The sequence below is a fragment of the Phaseolus vulgaris genome, chromosome 1 (genome assembly GCF_000499845.2).
Source record: "Phaseolus vulgaris cultivar G19833 chromosome 1, P. vulgaris v2.0, whole genome shotgun sequence".
In the NCBI taxonomy this organism is placed as follows: domain Eukaryota; kingdom Viridiplantae; phylum Streptophyta; class Magnoliopsida; order Fabales; family Fabaceae; genus Phaseolus; species Phaseolus vulgaris.
The window spans coordinates 41,503,604-41,526,201 of NC_023759.2; the positions used below are offsets into that span (position 1 = coordinate 41,503,604).

General features: G+C 31.1%; 4 protein-coding genes across 4 annotated transcripts; 1 reads left to right on the top strand and 3 right to left on the bottom strand.

Annotated features, from left to right (window-relative positions):
• Window positions 1-8,113: 8,113 nt before the first annotated feature.
• LOC137814294 (transcription factor MYB13-like) lies at window positions 8,114-10,198 on the top strand. The gene is made up of 3 exons (XM_068616938.1): window positions 8,114-8,402; window positions 8,520-8,649; window positions 9,330-10,198. The coding sequence occupies exons 1-3, from the start codon at window positions 8,270-8,272 to the stop codon at window positions 9,943-9,945; spliced, it is 879 nt and encodes a 292-aa protein (XP_068473039.1). The 5' UTR covers window positions 8,114-8,269; the 3' UTR covers window positions 9,946-10,198.
• A 4,440-nt stretch (window positions 10,199-14,638) lies between these two features.
• LOC137814291 (uncharacterized) lies at window positions 14,639-15,350 on the bottom strand. Its single transcript, XM_068616935.1, has one exon. The coding sequence runs from the start codon at window positions 15,348-15,350 to the stop codon at window positions 14,820-14,822; it is 531 nt and encodes a 176-aa protein (XP_068473036.1). The 3' UTR covers window positions 14,639-14,819.
• On the bottom strand, window positions 14,639-17,725 carry LOC137814292 (uncharacterized). Its single transcript, XM_068616936.1, has 2 exons — window positions 17,390-17,725; window positions 14,639-17,309 (listed from the first exon to the last, which is right to left on the bottom strand). Exons 1-2 carry the CDS (start codon window positions 17,512-17,514, stop codon window positions 16,985-16,987), a joined length of 450 nt encoding a protein of 149 aa, XP_068473037.1. The 5' UTR covers window positions 17,515-17,725; the 3' UTR covers window positions 14,639-16,984.
• A 1,427-nt stretch (window positions 17,726-19,152) lies between these two features.
• On the bottom strand, window positions 19,153-21,798 carry LOC137814293 (TOM1-like protein 2). Its single transcript, XM_068616937.1, has 3 exons — window positions 21,083-21,798; window positions 19,984-20,262; window positions 19,153-19,840 (listed from the first exon to the last, which is right to left on the bottom strand). The coding sequence occupies exons 1-3, from the start codon at window positions 21,566-21,568 to the stop codon at window positions 19,400-19,402; spliced, it is 1,206 nt and encodes a 401-aa protein (XP_068473038.1). The 5' UTR covers window positions 21,569-21,798; the 3' UTR covers window positions 19,153-19,399.
• Window positions 21,799-22,598: the final 800 nt, after the last annotated feature.

Genomic DNA, 22,598 nt, shown 5'->3' on the forward strand with positions numbered 1-22,598 from the left:
CCACATAACCTACAGCCCGCGTGATCCAACAGCAGGACGGGTTGCCCGCTAGCCACAAAGAAAAAATTGTGTGTTGACTTAGCAATGGCAAGACAAATTTGAACTGAAAAAAAAAAATCTAATTAGCTAAAACAAATCTAATCAACTACCAATTATTTAGATTCTAAATTTGGTACCAAAAATCTTGGTAGGTAATTAAATACCAATTTAAAAACCATTTAACAATAATAGAAACTAATTTAAAAATAAATAAAAAAATTAGTTTTTAAAATGGTCTCTAATTTAGTCACTATAACAACTAATTATTTTTTTTTATCTAAAATTAGTTTTTATTTCCTGATTTTCTTGTAGTGATGGCAAAAAGTGTGTAAAATATTTTTACACTTCATATGCACACACAAAACCATATTATTTTGGTTGAAAATTAAATTAAAAGACGATTAAATATTATATATATTTATCATATTAAACAAACAAGATAATAAACATATAAAAGTAGAACTAAACAAATCATTTGCTCTGGTTTAAGTGAGCATGCTGTCGCACTTAAGCAATCATATCAATAGAGATGACTTTGAGTAAAGGATTTGTCACTTTATTAATCAACACATTCAACCTCACTTTAAACGTTTATTCGCAATAAAGACAAACACCCTCTCTCTTTCTTTCGAACCATGTAATATTTTGCCTAAATAAAATGCTCTCAAGATTGCTTAAAGTATACCTTCCACTCTTTAATTCGCTAAAAATGTTAAATCATATATGTTCTTACGAACAATATTTTTTTTTAAACAACTATATTTTTTTAAATGAATGGTTCTATCATAATTTGTGATAGAAAAATATTTTTAAAAACTATATTTTTATGTATAAGTTTTTGTATGAAATGAAAGGATTTATGACCCTATACTTTCTCTTATAATAACAATAGAAATTTCTATTTACTAATATTTTTTGAAATCGTGGAATTGATTATCATTTTTTTTCCATAAAATAATACCATTTTAGAAATGAATAGAGGTAAGAGATCTAACGACTTTACCTCATAGAGTATAGTCTATTTTTATTCTTTCTACATATACAATTGGTTAAAACACTATAGTAAATAAATAAATTATTAAATAATAGTCAAATTTTAAAAAAATAATTAATTATTATATTAACTAAATTAGATATTAATTTGAAAACTAAAAAAATTATTAATATATAAAGTGTTTTTTATTTTTAATAAAAATTTATAATATAATTTTAAATTAATATTTAAATTAAATTATCAAGATTTTAACGATTGATATTATAGATTTTTTTCTTAAAAGACTAATAAAAGTTAATTTAAAATATAAAGTAATTAATAGTTAAAATTTATGTAACTAATGATTAAATATCAATTTAAAAATTATTTTATAAATTTATATTAATAATAGAAACTATTTTATATATTAATAATTTTTTAGTTTATAAAATGATTTATAATTTATTTAATATAGTAATTAATTATTTTTTTTCTGCTAAATTAATTTATATTTAATGTTTTTTTAGTGAAAAATATATTTTTGAAACTATATTTGTTTCTTTTTAAGATTTGTTATAGAACATTTATCCAATTTCAACATGACTAGTTAGGGTGTCATGCCATGCCATGTCGTTCTAAAAATTTATAGTCCCATTCTAATATATTAAGCTCATTTTCACGCGTTTGAGTTTTGAAATTTTTGTTCGATGATTTAAAACATGTTTAATTCCACGCCTTTTTTTAGTGTAGTTCATGTGCTACTTAATTTGTAACAATTGCTTAACAGAAATAAGTAAACTTCAGGTTGACTTTTTTTAATTTATATTATTACCTTTAAAAAGTATACTGCATTTTTAAAAATCAATATTTTTTATCTGAAAAAATATATAAATATGGGAGTAGTTGAGTGCTCCAACATATATAAAATACAATCAAAATTATACACAGTAAAAAAAAACACAATTCAATAGGAGTAGTGTGATTCTTAGTCTCTTTTTCTCACTAAAAACTTCTCCTTAACTTTATGCTGCTTTATGAAGCGTTGGGTTGAAGAAATTTATGATGTGTTTGGATTATGGAGTGAAAATATGAGGATTTGATAAAATACAAATGTGAGAATTTAAAAAGAAAGTGTAAAGAAAGTTTGTAAGGTTGGATTGTAGTATATTAGTATGAATGTGTGAGAAAAATTTATTGAAGTATGTCAGTGATATGATGATTGATAGAGTATTTTTGAATTATGTTTAATGGTGTAAAATGTAAAGTGTAAAATGTAAAATGTAAAATTTACTCTCTTGTATAAAAAATGGAAAAATAAAATATGAGTTATTTGTGTGTAGATTTTAATTAATTAAAATAATGTATATTAAAATTATAAATAAAAAATAAAATAATGTAAAATGAAAATGAATAAATTAAATTAAATATTTTTGTGGTATATTAAAATTTTATTTTATTATTCATTTTATTAATTTTTTAAATAAAAGCTTTCATGTTAGGTATCATTATGCAACTTGACATCTCAGCTATGAAGCTCGAACACTCTCTTAAATGATATATCGGTGTCTGATACTCGTACCGGACACCGACACTTGTATGACACCTGTAGGACACGTATACGTGAAGTGCAAAATTCAAAAAGTATTTGTTAGATTTCTGACAATTCTAGTACGGTTCTAACACAATTTTAAAAAGGAAAAATACATTAATTTTCTCAAAATTAAAACTTTATTGTATAAATTGTTATTATGATTATAAAAGTAAGAAACAAATTCTTGTGAACCACTCATAAAAAACATCTTTCTGCTCCAAAAAATAATCTGGAACATATGTAACATCCCTAATTTTACTCATATTTGCTAATATATTATGCATGCAATATCTAATTAACAAATAAACATATATTGTTTTCTCATATTTGTATCGCAAAATATATCCCTCTTCATAGGGATTTAATATATACATCCAAATAGTTCAAAAGCAAAACAAAGCAAAGCATTCAATTTAAAACTATCTAATCCTTCTGCTGCTCACTGAGGAGCTCTATTACCTGCAATCTCATCTGCTCCCGTGGAAATACACGATCATCACAGTTAGAGAAACAACACAACCAAATAACAGGGTAAGCTAGCCATATAAGACAAAATTTTATAAAGTTTCACTTTGAAATAAAAAAAAAACATAAATCATAAGTCTCATACAAATTCTCAAATCATCAAGTGTCATACAAATTCTATATTCATCTTTCACATGTCAGAATTCCACTGACTCATATAACATAGACACTTGACTCTACTTCCGGAAGACTCGTGCGTTGACTTAGACTCAGAGATCGCCACCTGTCATACTATATCACTGTGAAATCCACACAGCTATGCGCATATATAATCTCAATATCATCTCTCTCCTAGTATGACAGGGTTAACTCATATAACAGGTCAAGTTAGTTATCTTTCAAACAACTTACACATTCATATGAGCCTCCTTCGACTCTCACCACCTGAATAACTTCATCTATATGATTCCATTATCTCAGTAGAGTCAGGATATCTCCTTCTAGACGAATCCCTAGTCAATGCACATCCTAAACAATCTTAACACGATATTTTCTTTCCTGAAAATACTATGTCTTGATCTTACTTTCACATCATTGCACACTTCTTTTAACACATCAATACACCATACAATCATAACATATAATTTAACTTTCTAATAATCCAAATATATCCAAAAAGTTATTTAACAATAGTAATCTAAAATAAACTATGCTAAAATAATAAAAATAGCAATATTCATATTTGTATACAAAATTTTGGTTTGAACGAAAATATTTTAGGTTGATCGAAATCACACCAGAGAGCACCCAGAAATTTTGGTTTGAACGAAAATATTTTAGGTTGATCGAAAACACACCAGAAAGCACCCAGAAATTTTGGTTTGAACGAAAATAATTTAGGTTGATCGAAATCACACCAGAGAGCACCCAGAAATTTTGGTTTGAACGAAAATATTTTAGGTTGATCGAAAACACACCAGAAAGCACCCAGAAATTTTGGTTTGAACGAAAATAATTTAGGTTGATCGAAATCACACCAGAGAGCACCCAGAAATTTTGGTTTGAACGAAAATAATTTAGGTTGATCGAAATCACACCAGAGAGCACCCAAATTAACAAAGTCGCTGCTATAGCTAAAAAATTACTCTAATCAACATCAACAACCAATACTCAACAACATTATAATTGTATAACAGCAACCATATATCCAATTTCACCTTCAAATCTTCTAACCTAGTGTTTTATTGGAAATTAAGGCTAGCTTCCCTTACCTGAAAATTAGAAGATATTCACTAAGAGCTCCAAAACCACCAAGAACCCAAAGGTAACTTAACCTGTAACACAAAGTCCTAATAAAAAATCTAACTATATCACTAAGACCCTGAGCTAACAGAGATTAACCCTAAAGCTAAAAGGGTCACATGCAAGCAAGGAAGAAAACAACCTAACAAGTTCCAAATTTGACTCAAAGAGAAGAGCAAAAATGAACTTACTCTATCAGAGATTCTGATCGGGCAGTCTTGTAGTACTCACTGCCAGGAGTCTGATGATAGACTCTGATCGTCGAACAGATGAACGAGGAAGTCAGAATTGTAGAGAGAAGGGAGAGGAAAGGAAAAGAACTTTATAGAGAGATGGTGGTTCTTTTTAAAATGAAACCTGAATAACTGAATTTCTATTTATATGCCATTTTCATTTAAAATTATTCAAGAGTCATTTAAAATATACCACTTCTACTCTAAAGTAATTTTTCTAGATCCTTACAACATACTTGTGCACATAAATCTTTATTGTCAATTTATATAATATATAGATTTGTGTCCCCGTGTCCTACATTTTAGAGATCTTACGTATATCTGTATCTATGTCTGTGTCGTATCAGTGTCCGCGTCAATGTCTATGCAACATAGCATCTCAGCTATGCTGACACCTCAAGTAACAATAATCATTTGTCAACATATGAAAAAAAGTATTATTAAAAAAGAAAAAAAAATACAAAAATATGGGGGACTAGACTAAAACTCATATGTTAACAAAAACGATACACAAATAGACTATACCTATTCATAAAAAATTCTAAGAACAGACTAGATGGTAGCCTATTATACCAATGAAAATATTTTCTATGAAGAAATCATAAATTAGCCAACTTATTCCTTTTATTAATTAATATTATTTAACTTTATTAATAATATAATTAAATATCTTGTGTTATATTAAAATTGTATTTTATTATTAATTTTATTAATTAATATTATTCAATTTTATTATTAATTTTATTAATTAATATTATTTAATTTTATTAATAATATAATTAAAATATTTTTTTTAGTTTAATTTATGTATTTAGATAATTTTAATATTCAAAATGATTATTTCATTTGTATTATATTATCTTATTTATATTATATATATATATATTTTATTTATATAAGAATATTAATATTATTGATGATTTTCTTTATTATTATGAATTTTTTTAATATATTTTAAAATTAAATGAGTATTTAAATTTAAATTTTGATATTCTTAATTGTAAGATATTTATTACGAAGTGGACTTTAAGCCCAACTCAACCCCATAAAACCGGCTCAATAAGGTGAGGTTTGCACCCACTTATATATTATGAAAGGCTCTCATCTCTAGTCGATGTGGGATCTCCAACACACCCCCTCACGCTGAGAGTGATAGATAGAAGCTCGTGCGTGGGACTATATATTATGGGTGGTCCGATAAATGTCCTCATCTCTAGTCGATGTGGGATCTCCAACACACCCCCCTCACGCCGAGAGTGATAGATAGAAGCTCGTGCGTGAGACTATATATTTTGGGTGGTCCGATAGCGGCCCGATAGCGGGTGGCACGATAGGCTCGAAATGGCTCTGATACCATATTACGAAGTGGACTTTAAGTCTAACTCAACCCCATAAAACCGGCTCAATAAGGTGAGGTTTGCACCCACTTATATATTATGAAAGGCTCTCATCTCTAGTCGATGTGGGATCTCCAACAATATTCATAATTGTAAAAAAAATTAGATGAAAAAATATCAATATATGTAAAAAATTAAAATTGTTAGATAAAAATAAGTAACTCAAATATTCACAGTTTTATAAAATATAATTATAAAATATTTTTTATTAAATTTAAATAATATTATTAATTTATAATAGTAATGAATTCAAGAGAACAAATCTTATCTCAATTAACTATAACTATGCCTTTTTTTAATATATCACACATCTAAAGAATTTTTTTACACCACTCCTCGACTTGCTTAAGAATTGAATTAGGTCATTTATACATATTAAAACTATAAGCTAGAAATCCAGTAATGATCGTATTAACCAACTGAGTACAACCCATCATGCTAAGAGATTTTCCTTTCCAAGATATTAGCTTCAATTTGACTTTATCAGTTAGAGGTTGCAGAAAAACGACACTTTGGAGCACCAACAAAGATAGACATCTCTAAATAATTAAAAGTTAAACAACTATGACTAAAAAAAAAGGTGTTGAATTTTGGTAACAAACCTTGCAGAACTATCCATGATGAAAAAAGCTACTCTTAGAATTATTAACATATTGACCCAAAAACGTACTTAATTTAGATAAATTTTTCTATCAAGACTTGTATAAGAAAAAAATTACATTATTCTTTTTTATATAAGTTACACTACAAAAAAAAATCATTAAATAGAAACCAATTTTAGAGACAAAAAACAATCAATTACTATATTGACTAAATTAGAGACCATTTTAGAGACTAAAAAAAATTATTAGTTTCTATTATTGATAAATAGTTTTTAAATTGATATCTAATTAGCTACTAAGGTTTTAACTATCAATTATTTAAATTCTAAATTCGGTAACAAAAGTCTTAGTAGCTAATTAGATACTAATTTAGAAACTATTTATCAATAATAGAAACTAATAATTTTTTTAGTCTCTAAAATGGTTTCTAATTTAGTCAATATAGCAACTAATTATTTTTTTATCTCTAAGATTAGTTTTTATTTAATGATTTTATTTAGTGCTAAATTAAGTTATAACAAGTTGATTTGTAAAAAGGGTTTCATATAATTTTCTCTATATTTTTATTTTTAATTTATGTCTAAGTTAATTTTAATTATGAAAAAAATCTTCTTAGTTATTCTTTTATAAAAAAATCTTATGGAAAAGGTTGTACCAACGGACATAGGCGTGAATTATGTTCTAAGGGCATATTTTGTTGTTGCAGGGGATAATGCATTACGAATTTATTAGTATGGCCCTTTATGTAGGGTACCTAAAATAGAGTTATATTTATTTATTCTTTATTTTACCGATAAAAAAATTGTATTCGAGTACTTCTGTTAATCCACACTTCAATTTTTTTTTTGCTGATCAAAAGGAAAATTGTCAACACTATAATATATGTCAGTTCTAAGGTGCAATAAACTCTTTGTGGCATAATTCAAACCACATTCATATTTGAATTTGAATAGTCAGCTGTATTAAGATATTGCAGATATATTAGTTTTTTTTTCACTCGTATTTTCTTCAAAAAACAATTTTAATGGAGCACTTGTATATAGATATTAAAGTATTGGGTGGGTAGCCCAAAAACTGTATGAATATATCATAAAAAGAAAGCTAAAAATATTATAATAGAATGTATAAAATAATAGTCTATCTAAATTGCTCAGATAGTGATGTGTTCAATTGTCTTTTCATTCGTGTGAATAAGTTTTTTCAGCAACTTACCACGTTGAAAACTGAACTAGTTAAGACTAAAGGACAGTCAGACAAAGTAGGAATACATGGTGAAATGATGAAAGGATATTGAGAGAAGATCAAAATAAGTGCACTCTAGTTAATGTCATGCTGTTGTTCAGCCAAATATATTAGGCAAAACCCATGTTTTATTTGACTATAAAATAATAGTGTGAAAGAGACCTTACAGATTAATAAAAAAAATGATGGTGAGTAGCATGATTATAATAATAATATGGAGTTTTGTACTGTTATGTACAATACAACTGAGTTCCCCCATTCGTGCTAATATCTTGTATATATATATATATATTAAAGCACATATAGCTGGAGTGAGATTTGTCTGTACTTTAATCTGGTGTGTGGATATATATAAAAACAAGAGACTTCGCACTTGAAGCGTTGAACAATAGTTTGAGTTTTGAAGCAAAGAAGCAGTGATCAAAATGGGGAGAGCTCCATGCTGCGAGAAAATGGGGTTGAAGAGAGGGCCATGGACTCAAGAAGAAGATCAAATTCTCATCACTTACATCAACACTTATGGCCATGCTAATTGGCGTTCACTGCCCAAACTAGCTGGTACGTATCAAATCTAGATTACAGATTAATCCAATTCTTATTCAAATTCCTTAACTTTCTCATGAGTGATTAATCTACCATTAACCAAGTTTCTCTTTCTCTGTTTTTGATGAATAGGGCTGTTAAGGTGTGGAAAGAGCTGTAGACTCCGGTGGATAAATTATCTGAGACCAGACATCAAACGAGGCAACTTCACCCGAGAAGAAGAGGATGCTATAATCACTTTGCATGAAATGTTGGGAAACAGGTAAAACTAATAATATAACATTGCATCTCACATTATAATTTCTAGTGAGGTAGTTTAATTCATGTTAACTTCTCCTTATATGGAAACAAGATTCCTTTTTACCCAAAACCAAGAACAAAATAGGTTGAATGACTCCACAAACGATTCCATTAAGGGTCAAACAGTGAAGCAAAGATTCCCGAATATCTTCATTTTTTCTATATGTTTGGTCGTTTTCTTAACTGATGGATGGACATTGCAGATGCATGTGACTTCATAAACTTGAGTCTTGGAAGAATACAAACGCATATTAAATTCTTTCTCGCCAGCCTCGTTTTATTTTTCTTTATTCTTGTTTTCTGAAGAGAGGAATAGTTTAGTTACTGTTCTTTTTTTCAAATAATGAATGATTTGGGCCCATTTGCACTTTGATTTTTTCTTAGTTTTTAAGGCAAGCAAAATCATACCCTGTTGGATATATGTCGGTCTGCAAAGATTCTCCTTTTGCTGCAACATTTTCACGTGCTTAAATTTTTAGAAAATAACACAGTATTTAAACACACATCACATAACATTATTATTACTACTGTATATTGTGACTTTGGAGCAGCCAGCTATATGAAGCCTATTTCCTTTATTTAATGAATTTTTCCTCCAACATCGATTTTGTTCACTAATCTTGTGATAAAAATCGCGTGCAGATGGTCGGCTATAGCAGCGAGATTACCTGGTAGAACAGACAACGAGATAAAAAACGTGTGGCACACCCACTTGAAGAAGAGGTTGCCACAAAATTACCGACAAAGCCACGACCAAAAACGAAGCAAAAAACAAGCAAAGTTGGATGGGGACGCTTCCAAAACCAATTACCAAGACGCCAAACTAGAACAACAAGATGAGCCCGTGAACAACATGCACAGTCATGCATCAACCAAAGAAGATAATGGCACAGAGGATATGCCACTTTCTCCTCCCCAATGTTCTAGCGACATGTCTTCCCTCACCACTAGTGACAACAATAGCAGCATTAATAATAATACTAATAACTGTGACATGTCCTTGCACGTTAATGATATCGACACACCGGAGAACAATCTTGCATTGGACGAGGATTTCTGGTCTGAAGTTTTGTCTTCTGATGATAATTCCGGTGAGACAAGTGGATTTCCGAGCATTGATTATGGTCGGTTTGAACCGATGTCTAGCAAAGAAGGGGTGCTTATAGATGGTAGTTCGTCAAGTATGTGCGATGGCATGGACTTTTGGTGCAACGTTTACGCTAGAGCTGAGGAATTCAACCAGTTATTGGAATTATGATGTTAGCTACTACTACCAAATCCTTTCGATCAATGCAAAACAAACGTTTGTTTTTGTTTTGTTCTGTTGTTTGGATTTGGATTAATTGATCTCAGTCCTAAGTTAATTCGTAGTTTACTAGAAAGAAACTACTAATAAATTGTGTATACATTGATGATTGTTAGGGCACCTTAATACGCTTGTACCATTTGTAGCAAATAACAAATTTTATTAAATTATTAATATATGGGTCAGAGATCTCAAGTTAATGAAATATTAGACTAAATTATATTATATAAATATGGTATAAATCTTATCTTATAAATGGCTAATATTATAAGATTCAGTTTTTTTAAGCCAGGGGGCACTACTATGCAGAGTTTTGCTCCTCTGTCACAGCAGAATTGGTAGGAATAAAATTAAATTGAACACAGCTTGTAAGTTGGTCTCATATTTACACAATATATGAACCAATATTGATTAGGTAATAGCACTGTGATTTATTAGAACTGTTCTGCTCCATTGCAAATTAGAATTATGCAGCGTTGCTGCACTAGAAATTTGATGAATTTATGCAGCGTTGCTGCAGTAGAATTATGCAGAGCTGATGCATAGTGCAGCTTTAAAAATCAGTGCACGTGTACAAGTATTGGCCTTTTTTAATTAAGTGTCCTTTTAATCTATTTATTTTTTATTGATAAAAAAAATAAGATTGAGTTTAGTATGATTAAAAATTTAAGTATGAATCAAAGTTCCACGATAATTATTATAATGATAAAGTTAATTGTGTTAAGATTTTGAGTTTAAGATAATGAAAGCTAATGTCTCATTTGTACCGAATATTTCCAACTATATCTCTTCTGTAATAAAAAAACAAATAAATAAAAATCTTTATTTATTTTCTCCATTTTTAATTAAGAAATAGGTCAAAATCTTCTCCACGGCCAGTTAATTAGAAAATATTTTTAATATAACTTTTAAAATAATTAAAGTAAAAATCAACAAACTTATTTTTATGAACTGCGAAACTTATTAAATGATATCACATGATTTGTATAAATTATAAACTATTTATAATTAAATAACAATATAAAACTATTCATATATACACAATTCCATGTATTGCCACTTTTTCATGACATAATTTGTTATATCTCAATAATCTTTTTTTCTTGTTCCCATATGATTGCAGAATATTGTTGTGTATTTTTTGTAGTTTCCATTAATCACACGCCGCCCACCATCTACAGTTTAATTAACATAACTCATGATCATATCTTACCAAAGATTTGGAGTTATCGATCTATCTAATAAAAAGGTTTATCATATGCTAAGGGAAAACATGTAATGCTGTTTTACATAATAAAAGAATAAAAGGCCCTTATGTTAGCACTGTATCATCACTTTTTTTTACCGATTAAGGTTTAAAATCACTTTTCTCTATTATAACTTTTCAAATGACAAAAGTCAAAAAAGCTGCAACGCACCATCTTTATTTACTTTTGTTCAATTCCCACAACAACAATGTTTTTCTGCTCTTCAATGTTGCAAAGCCGAAACAAACGAGCAACAAAAAAGTGGTCCAATAAGAGCCCAAATTACAGCAATCTTGAAAGAAGATTGCAGTTTACACATTTTAAATTGCTATTTAAACCTTCTGCTTTTCATAAATTCCTTTTTTAAATTACAAAACGCAGCCCCAATGTGTTTTCATTGAGTATCTTGTCGAGATCTACAACAAAAGTAAGTTTTCATTCTGTGTCGATAACAACAAAAATGACATAAAGATTTACGAACATAAAAAACAATATATAAAACTTTTTCTTTTGGTTTCGAGAACAACCTATAAGTTTTTTTTTTTATATAAAAAAAACTATAAGTATTTTGAATTTGGGCTGAAGAGCATTTTAGCCCTAAATTTGCTAAATAGATTTTGCTTTCAGAAATATTACATTTGAAAACCAAAAATTATTCCGAAATAAGATTTAGAAGTATGAATGGAAATGTATAGTCATTCTTTGTTAAAAATATAACATGTATAGTCTACTTATTGGAGGGTAATTATACACAAATAAGTGCAATTAATTAGAATATTAAGAAAATTATAATACTTTATGATTACACTAATTCAAATAAGATACAAGTTGTACAATCTTATTTTATATGTCTAAATGAGGACTATATTATTACTGGAGAGGAGATGAAGCCATACAAAATGCAGAAAGTACATGATGATGATCTAATTATCAAAACACAAAAAACTCAATACGGAACCTTCTCCAAATACACCAACCCATGGATCATCACAACTTCGAATATAAAAAAAAAAATGTCTTAACCAACACAAACATAAAAAAAAGTACTTTCTTTTTCTTTTGTATCCTTCCAAATTTCTAATGAAGCGTACAATCTAGAGTTGTTCATTTTTATTAGTCGTTACAATTTTGTAATATTAAGAATTTGTTGTTAGTATTTTTCACATAACTATATGGTGTATAATCTTTTTTTAATGTTATTAAAATATAATTAATTAATTCATATTTTTTATTTTATTTCTTGTATTTAAATTGTATTATGGTATCAAAGCTCCAATTAGAAACTATTTATACCTCCACTTTTCAACCATGTTAAGAAATACCTCATCTTATATCTTAATAGGATCTAATTGAAAATCCTTCAAGTTCATCTTAAATTCGTTGAACTAGATTCTCTCATTAATCATTGTCACACCCGCCATAGCTAAAAAGAACTATCATTATTGATCAAAATACATCATAATGACCATTATTTCTAAAAACAAAATGAGATTTATCATTAGATATATTATCATATCAAAATGTACAAATTCTTTATATTTCTTTGTGAACGATTGAAGAGAAAATCACAATATCATAACCTTCTGTATAGTTCAAGTTTCGTAAACATTGTTGTTATTAGATGACAAATGAACTTGTGTTGGTGGGTATTGTGTGAACCTGTCATGATTTTGATAAGAGATCTTCACATTAATTGGTAACACGGGAATGTATATATACATATCAACCTCATAATCATACACACCCGGCCAAATACTCATATCATTCTCATTCTCATACCCGTCAAAATACGCATTCCCACTCTCATACAAATCCCCATTTAAATTATTAAAACACATTTAATATATTCGATTTACTAAAGCATTTTAGAAGTCACTCATTCCAACATTAATATCTCTTTTGTCAGTGCAAGTATTGTCTTGGCCTTCTTATTGACTCTAGCATGCTGGGTTCCAAGCCATCCTCTGCACCTATTGGTTGGTCCTCTGTTTCATTTTACCACCACTCATCTAGACATTGCCTTTGCCACCCAACCATTAAGCTAATTCATGGTTAGGCCTACTCAAGATCGTTTTTGAGCTACCACTCATATTCTTTGTCATCTTAAATTGCGTTAGAAAAGGTTTGATTCTTTTGCGAATATTCTTAGTTCAAATTTTTGTTTTTAGTCATGTTAATTGGGCAACATGTCTTAATTTGTGTTAATGTAGGAATGGTTTTCTTTGGCAGCTCTTGAAAAAGAAATAACCTATTGTCTCATGCTTGTCTTCTAAAGCATTAATTGCGAATTGCAATGACTAGCCTATTTGCTCAATGATTTACATAAGTGTCTAAACTTGTCGTTGTATTACTACGACAACCAAACCATCTCCAAATAAATAGGTCCCAATCCCATTTTCTCAGAACACACCAAACACTTGGACTTTGATTGTCATCTTTTTCTTAAGAAAATATTCAGGCTAGGTATAATGTGTCTTCTTCCTATTTGTTCTCAACTTTTTTCACCAAAACACTTCTTAATTCCTTTGCTAGTATTCCTATCCTAGTAAAGGTTAGTTAACATTTTCCTACCTTCGACTTGTCGGGTTATAAAAAGCAGAAAGCCAAATAACCACAGTCTCCAAATATGCTAACTCGTGTATCATCACAACTCTGCAACTCAAACAACGAGTCCTTCGTATAAACATCATATAAAATTCTTTCTCTTGGACCCCAGAATTTTAATGAGATGTACCTTTTAATAAAATGCTAAGTTGTACTGGTATTACAATTATGTAATATTTAGTAAACGTTCTTAGCCTTTTCTTTTTCTAATTAGTATATCAATATATATTGTAGAGTCCTTTCTTTCTTTGTATGATATTGAAAATAAAATTCATCAATTCAGGTCTCTTATCTTTCTCCCTTACATCCATATTGTATTACAGATTAAGAATTTTCTCCAGTAAGCTTGGAAAGGATGTAAGAGGCCTGCCTGCAATTAAAGGCACAAAAGATGTGCATCCCCCTTTTGTTAGAAGTCCACAAATCTCTGTTGTTTTCTCACTGCCATCTGGTTTATTGCATGTTAATAATGTATGTAATAAGTAACATTTAGTTGATAATTATTAGTTTTGTCCAGTTTCTTACAGATCAGTTTGCAGCTTCTTCACTTGTTTAAGTGGATTGATCTCAAGTTAGTTTAGCTCGTGTTTGACCCTTCTTTTTTCTTTTTTGTCTTTTATCTTAAAAGAAGTATTAAGGAGAATAAGGGTCTGCTGTTTAAAGAATATTATGAATTACACTTGAATGTTAAAAGCTCATAACTTCAGCATTATAATGAATTATGCTTGAAAAATTAAGGACCTTCTGGCTCCGTTGTTTTTTAAACCAGTTATCTTTGATGTCACAGTTGTAAATTAAGAAAAACCATGCTGCTTTTTATTTTGTTTATCATCTGAATGAAAAGATAAATATCAACAAAATCACAAGTTGATAAGTGTATCCACACATACTAGTCATCAACTATCTAAAGTTCCATATTTAACAATTATTACACTACAACTTTACTAAGATCCTGAACTTTTGGTAGGGGCCTTTCTACAAATTTCTTGCCATCATCTCTTGCGCCGCCATCTCTTGTCTGAATCTAGTGATGAACTCCTCTGCTCGTTCATCTATTCCCTGCATCTGAGGTGATGCCAACGCCAGTGACTCCCACATATCATCTGAGGCACAAGATCTACCCCCCTTTGTTGTTCCTTCTTGCTCAGAGAGCCTTTTAGTTCGTGGTTTGTGTGCTGTCTGTGGCTTCAACTGCCCCACCGAGTCACATGAAGGCTCTCTAAAGAGCTTATCAATGTACACAGGTGCAGGCTTCTTGTGGAACCCCAAGATCAAACTTCTGACTGAGGCTAACCTTTTGTGGCGAAGAAAACGTTTGGTAACAATGAACTTAGGAGGTGCCTTGGAGGTAGCAAGTTTGGTGGTAGGTTTTGAATGCTTTCTGGGTTTCTTCATGGCTTTGGATTTGGACTTACTTAGTTTACCAATTGTAGAAGTGAAGCTCTTCCATGCCTTTCTAGCAGGTCGAAGCCTTAGCCTTAGCTTTAGGCTTATGCAGGATTTCATGATTGGAGAGGAGAGAGCAATGCTTCAAATCAGATGGAAACTTGGTTCTTTTATAACATACATGTATAATGGGTTAGATTCTTCTCCTTTTTCAGTGTCATGTTGCAGAATGGTATATTACTGTTATCATATAAGGTGGGCTATGCTGTGCATGGTGGCTTAGTTATTACGCGCTGAATATTTTTGACAATAAGAGCATAAAGCAGCACCACCAAAGAGCTAGCTTGCTTAATTATTAAGCTGACATTAACTTAAAACTAGAATCTACTTTTTTACTACACATTTGTTAATGGTTTACATTATTTACCTTTTAAAACTCAGATTCTAAGGTTGCGTCGAAAATTCCACAGCATAATATATACGAAATATTAATATTGTTGTAAAAAGGATTTGAGAATCTCACCATATATTGCATCCTCTGTTTCCAGCTACGGTTTTAATTTACTTCAACCCCTCGTAATCATGATATGTATTAGTATAATAACAGGCTAACGTGTTTTTCTACACGAGTGTTTCATTCTTCTTTTGTTAAAAAGGAATAGTAATAATTAAGAGTTTATATGAACATTCAAGTATTGTAGATGAAAATAACATGATTGAAGAAGAAGAATAGCATGGTTATATAAATAACAATAAAGAGTTTATACTACTAATTTATAACTATATATTTGGTTTCCCCTGTTGTTAAATATTAGCACAAATTTATTCAAGTTTCTCTTTCTCCTTATATTTTTATTTTATTTTTCGTCTTTTCTCCGTATACATACTTTAAATTAACCTTTAAAATTACAATTGTTTTAAGTAAATTTCTTAATATTTAGTTCAATAATTCATTATAATTTATTTCTTAGATATGTATATATTAGTCCATATATTAAATGATTTAGATCAATAAATTAATTTAATTACTACTTAAATTACAACTTTTTATTATCAAATAAGTTAATACGTTTATGAAATTTAGAAGCTATATGTCCTACAAATATTAATACTAATTATGTTTAACAATTTATTTAAACCCTTAAAAAATTATTTCCAATATTAACAGCTTTTAAATTAGTATAGTCTTTTAATTAATTATTTCATTATTCTTAACTTTATATTTTTCATTTAAAGAACAGAAAAATACTTGGCACAATGTAGTTGAGTATTTGACATCTGGAGGTCCAATTCGAGGTGTGGATACAGCAAAATAAATTCAACTCTCTGAATTCTAGCCTTAGAAAAGTGTTCTCTAGCTTTGTAAATACTTGGCACAATGTAGTTGAGTATTTGTTTTGGAAAAAGTTGCTATGTCAAGAAAATTTTCCTAATCCCTCTTTCATATAGACCAAATGTCTAAGCCCTGAACTTACAAATACATAAAGCAAAAGGCATGGCTACTGATAAGAACACAATACATAATCTCAGTACTAATTCCTTCCATTCCAATGATTCCTTCATATCAACTAACATTCCAAAATCACGTAGCAGAGTAGTGATTCCGATTAAAAAGCACAAGAAGACCAATGACAAAAAGGGTAAAGCGAGTTTACCCAATAATAACACCACTAAGCTAAACAAAGATAATCAATCATGAACATAGTAATACACAGGAGCATTCATATATGATAAAGTTAAGATAGGATTAGGTTTTAGGAGCAAGCCTGGTTAGCCAACAAGAAGTCATTGGCTTGAGATGCAGCTGAAGCTTCGGAAACCAACGCCTTTATGACCAAAGTCTTAACCTCCCAGGGTTTGTAAGGAAAACCCTCTCTCGCATACGAGTTAACCAATGCCGCGGTTCCCTCCTTCACCAACCCTCCGAACGCGTTACTCTCCTCGTCGTTCCTCGCGGTGGCTTCCACCAATGTCAGATCCGATCTGTACCGTTCGTACACCCGAGACCCGAACACGTTCGACACCGTCGACGTCTCCGGAACCATCCTCGGCCACTCCTCCCTCCTCCCGCTCCAGAACCTGACAAAAAAGCAGTACACCGTTATCGCTTCTTTTCTCATTTCATGACATTGTTAATAGAACGGAACGGAGATTCTTACTGCGCGGTGCATCTTCCTCTGCTGCGAGTGTAGAGGAAGCCGGGAATACGATGCGTCTCTGCAGCTGCGGCTAAAGATAGGATCAGGAGAAGACAAAAGAGAAGTGTGGTGCAGAAAGAAGCCATTCTTGTCTTCTTCTGTTGCTACTAAATTTATTAGTGGTGAGAGACGTGAGGAGTGTAAGATTTCTTTCGGATTTGGCTCATGTTTGTTGGAACGTTACACTGCCACTGTTGACTCTGTTTTCGAGGGACACGTGAAGGCATTTTGAATTCCTCACAGAGTTCTGCACAAAGTTACCCCTGATGGTTAGTTAGAGCATTCCTACTCTTCAAACAAATTTGAATCTTCTTCCGTTCTTTTATATTATATGTATTTTATATTTTATTTGCAAAATAAGAGAATATTAATGGAAGATTGTGACAAAGGTTCACTTATGGGTGTTTAGTATAAAGAATGGTGCAAATAAATTGGCAGTGCTTGATATAATAATTTTTAACAGAAACTAATTTCAAAATTGATGAGATTTGTTGTATTATTATTTATTTTGTAATCAAATGTTTTTCATTATTGTCATTATTTTATTTTTCATGTATTTTTTGTCATTGTTCTATGTTCGAATTAGTAACTCCTAGTTGAAATTTTCATGGTTTCTCGTCAGTTTCATCAGCAGCCTCTTGTAGATTTTTAGAAGTAATGATTCCTTGCCATCACCTTATAACAACGCAAATTTGATCAATGCAAACTATTAAGAACCTTTGTTTTTTAATTTCAGTCATATGAACACCAAATTATATGCAAAGTGTATATAGTAAACATAGGTTACATATTTTTAGTTTCATGACACAAGAATATCAGGCAAAAACACCAAGACAAACCTCCTTAAACAAGCAGCAAAAATTTAATTCATCAAACTTTGAAAAGTGGTTGGAGTGTTTGTCAATCCAAATGCTTTGTCAACGAGCTGCTTTGCGGATTCACGTTTCAATTCGCTAGCAAATAAATAAATCACGAGAATGCAGCACGCTTGGATTAACTTTGCTTGCGCTGATTGACGTTGTCGTCATCAACAATTGCTCGTGCCACAACACAGATTGAGGTGTTTAACAGAAACAAATGAACCGCTTAAGAGCCAAAGTTTTCAATTGATAAAGGCATTGAAAACCTCCAAACTCATTGCGTGAACATCACCTTATTCTTTTAATGTGATTGCGCCAAGTGAATCCACCGAACAGAACATGCTACTCAAAAGCACCGAATGAGAAAACATGATTTCTATATCAGTTAGTCAAGGTACAATTAAAACATGGACTGTGGATAAGGAAGGCATCTACCGAGTACCATCAGAAAAGCAATTCAAATTTGGCCCTGTGAAGTATAACTAAACACACATACACACACTCACTCGTTAGGGGATATAGTAAATATTCTTGGCTAATGGGACCTCTCTTGCCCCCATGCTAAGAAGTTAGAAATAGGATTCAGTGTTAAAAATAAATTTGCAAGTGACAAAACCCAAACGATTAAATTCTTCATAATAGTTTCAAATTTTCAATTCTCAAGCGACTAAATCTATCTTGTGAATCTTCAAAAAAATAACAACAGCTATGTTTTGTTTTAGTCATGATCCTGAAAGACAAATATGATAATATAACTTCCAAAATCCGTTGCTATACGTCCCAAAGAAAAATGCATCTGTTTATAAGTGTGCTCGATTAGAATAATTTTTTCCAATATTGTTTCTATGTAATCAACGTGTCGAATAAAATAAAGACACACAGATCCACCATTAACTAATATGAAGCGAATCAAAATGTGCAAACTACATTAACATTATGAACTAGCCTGATCTCACAAGGATTAAATATCACAATCCTCGGGATGAAACTCCTGCCCATTACATATCTGAGCAATGTAAATCACCCTCACAAGATTGGACTACAGCTTATTACACGATATGAACAAAGACAACAATAAAATGCTAGAAGATTCGTGCCAACAATGCTTCCCTCATTCAGCATCTCGCTTGAAGCTAGATTCACCGTTCTTGTCCTTTGTGTCATTAACTATTTTAGTTTCAGCAACATCATTCCCCTCAGCCTCAGTTGCATTGACTTCAAGAGTGTTAGATTTTTGGGGCACCTTTCGATCCAGATTCTGATCAGCTTCAGATTCTTCTGATTCATCAATTTCAAACTTTGCAGGTACTTCATTGGGATTTTGAACAGCTTCCGCATCATGCTTGGCGGGTTCAGCATTTTGAGGTTGTTGTGTCCCAGACATTTGAGCAGCTTCTAACTCCTCATAGTTAGAAACTACCTGCTGAAGCTCATCATTGAGATATAAAGCCTCAAAAAGCGTTGCTTCATCATTTGTAGTGCTTTCCACAATCCCCTTGATGATAGAGAGTGATTGCTTGCACTTACCCAACAAGCTCACAGTTAAATCTTCCTGCAGGCAATTATCTAACGGTAAATGGATAGCATTGAGGAGTAAAGAAGAAGTGCAGTACTCTCATTAGCTCAATTAATAAAATTATACAAACACCAATTCATTATTTTGGTAATGTTGCCTTTTATTTATTATCAAAATACCTTCAAAGGTTTTGGCTCAGCCTCAGAATTCAATATGCTAGAGAGCAATTCGAGACTATTCCGAGCAACCACAAGATGCTCTTTCTTCTCCTCAACTGATATGTGTTGGTAAGTCGAAGAGAAAGCCGCGGGATCATCCATATCTAGTTCAGCTTCAGGAATTGGGTATCTTTCAGGGGGATCTACAGGATATTGATTTGCATGTGACTCTGAGGCATACGGAATAGGTGGTGAATTTCCTCCCGCCATGTCAAGTGGACCATCCCTTCCTTTCAAACTCTGCCATCAACCAGAGAGGATATAGAATTCAAATTAATGTGAAAAGTGAAGGAAACGAAAGAATCTATCACAGAAAAAGTGTAAAATGGAAAGCATTTGATTAAAAGCGTAGAAAATAAGTGAGAACATGAAACCCCAATACAGTATCGCATATCAAAATCAGTAGTTCGTAAAAGACAAAATTTCCACTTTCACTTGGGTATTTTTTGCATCATACACTTTTGCAAACAATGTCTAGAAGCTAAATACAGCAATAAAAATCAAGTGAGTACCAAAAACAAATAATGAAAAAGACAAAACATAATAGAGAGCGGAAAGACAAGAGTGTCAAATGAAACAAGACAACAAAAAAACAATAAAAATAAATAAATCACACTTAAATTTTGTCAAATTTTGGCCAATATTTTTTTTCCTGCTATTACACCAACTAATCTTAATTGTTAAAAAAGATACTGTATACAGTGTATCTTACAAGGAAGATTGTTGTAAGTGATAAAAAAAACAGGATTATATACCATCTCAACAAGTTCAAGACATCAGTGTAATTTATTTATGAAATCCAAGAAAACCACAATTCCAACAGTATTGAATATCCATAAACTTAATAATAATTCAGTCTCCGTGTTGATATATTTGAGTGCCTTTCAGAAACCAATTTGAAAGAAGGATTATTCAATACATGGATACTATACAGCAGAATTTCTAATTCTTAAATATTACCTGTGTAACTTAAGGGCCTAACTAAGATAAATAAGAAAATTTCAGGAACGAAAGTGATGATTTATTTAGGGGTAGTCAAAAGAAGGAAAAAGGAACTGACCATATAAGTTTGACGAAAGACGGGAAGATAAGCAAGATCCTCGGAGTCGCCCCAGGCCCGAATCAACTGGAAAGCCCGACGTCGAGTGTCGTGGTGGGCCTGCGGGTTATCAATGAAGCGAACAAGGTCATCAAGAAGCTTCTCGGAAGCGATTTCGGAGAAGACCTTGTCGCAGTTCATGGCGCAGGCTTCCAAGAGGTCGAGGCTAAGAGTCTGAACGACAGGGCTCTTGTGGTTGATCTTCCTCTTGATGGCCTTAACGACCTCGGAGCCGTTAAATTGGTCGGCGTTGATCATGGCACATATCCTGAGATTGATGCCCCAATTAGGAGCCTCCATGGTTTCAAGCGTGGCCTCGTCGACCATCTTGGACTCCGGCGTGGGAGCCTGCAGCATTTCCTTGACCTTGCCGCTGACCATTCGCCCCATCTGGGCCCCACCCGTCTTGAGCCTCTCCCCCAGTTGCGCCAGCTTCAAGCGCTCCATGGATTAATTATGCCTTTTTTGTTGGTTTTGGGAACCCTAGAATGGATGTGGAGAGTGAAAAGATGATGATTATAAAGTGCAGAAGAGACGAGAGAGAAAAGGAGGGTGTGTGGTGTTCTGAATACAGTGATTGAAAGAAAGGGTTGAATTTGCTTCCACTGCTCCCTCACATACTTTTTCAATGCCCTACACTCGGATTTGTGGGTCACATCAATTCCTATTTACTTATCATTTTTAACATTAAATGCCTTCCTTTATACGTTAGCTCTTCATTCAGATCATCTCATTCATACGACACATGTCTCTATAATTTTTTTTTCTTTTTAATAATATTTTTAAATAATAATACAAAAATTCATAATAAAATATATCACTATGAAAAATAAAATAAACAAAAACAACTTAAAATAGAATAGAATAAAACAAAGATAACATGTGTGAAAAGAAAATTAAAAAATTAATTACCCACAATTCTCTTTGATCAAACTTTTTTATTACAACATAATTTTAATGCAGTGTTTTTATATAATATATAATAAAAAATTATATATATAATTATAAAATAACACTGTAGAATCTATGTTTTCAAATATAAAAGAGGAAAATGAGATAAAGGATTTTTTTTCTCAAAATAAACCCTCCGTTAACCCAAATAAACGTATTTTCACTTTAATTCTGAAAATAAACTAAAAATACCTTCGAAATAGTACTAGGTTTTATTTTTCTTCCTTCTTTTCAAATTTTTTTTTTTAAAAAAGAGAAGGATACTATTTCACATATTCGAGTGTAGATCAAATTCTTAAGGTGAATAATAAACAAAATTAGTTTAAGAATTAAAATGAGAATAAAATTTCTTTTTGTATAAATTTGTTAAAATTAATTTATTTTGAATAAAAAACACATTAAAGTTATTGAAAAGAATGAGAAAAAGTGTAAAAAATAAAGGACATAAAGTTCTTAAAACTTAAAAAATACAAAACAGAGAAATTCATTTGCCTCTTTGCTTTATGATAACAAGGCTCGTAATCAT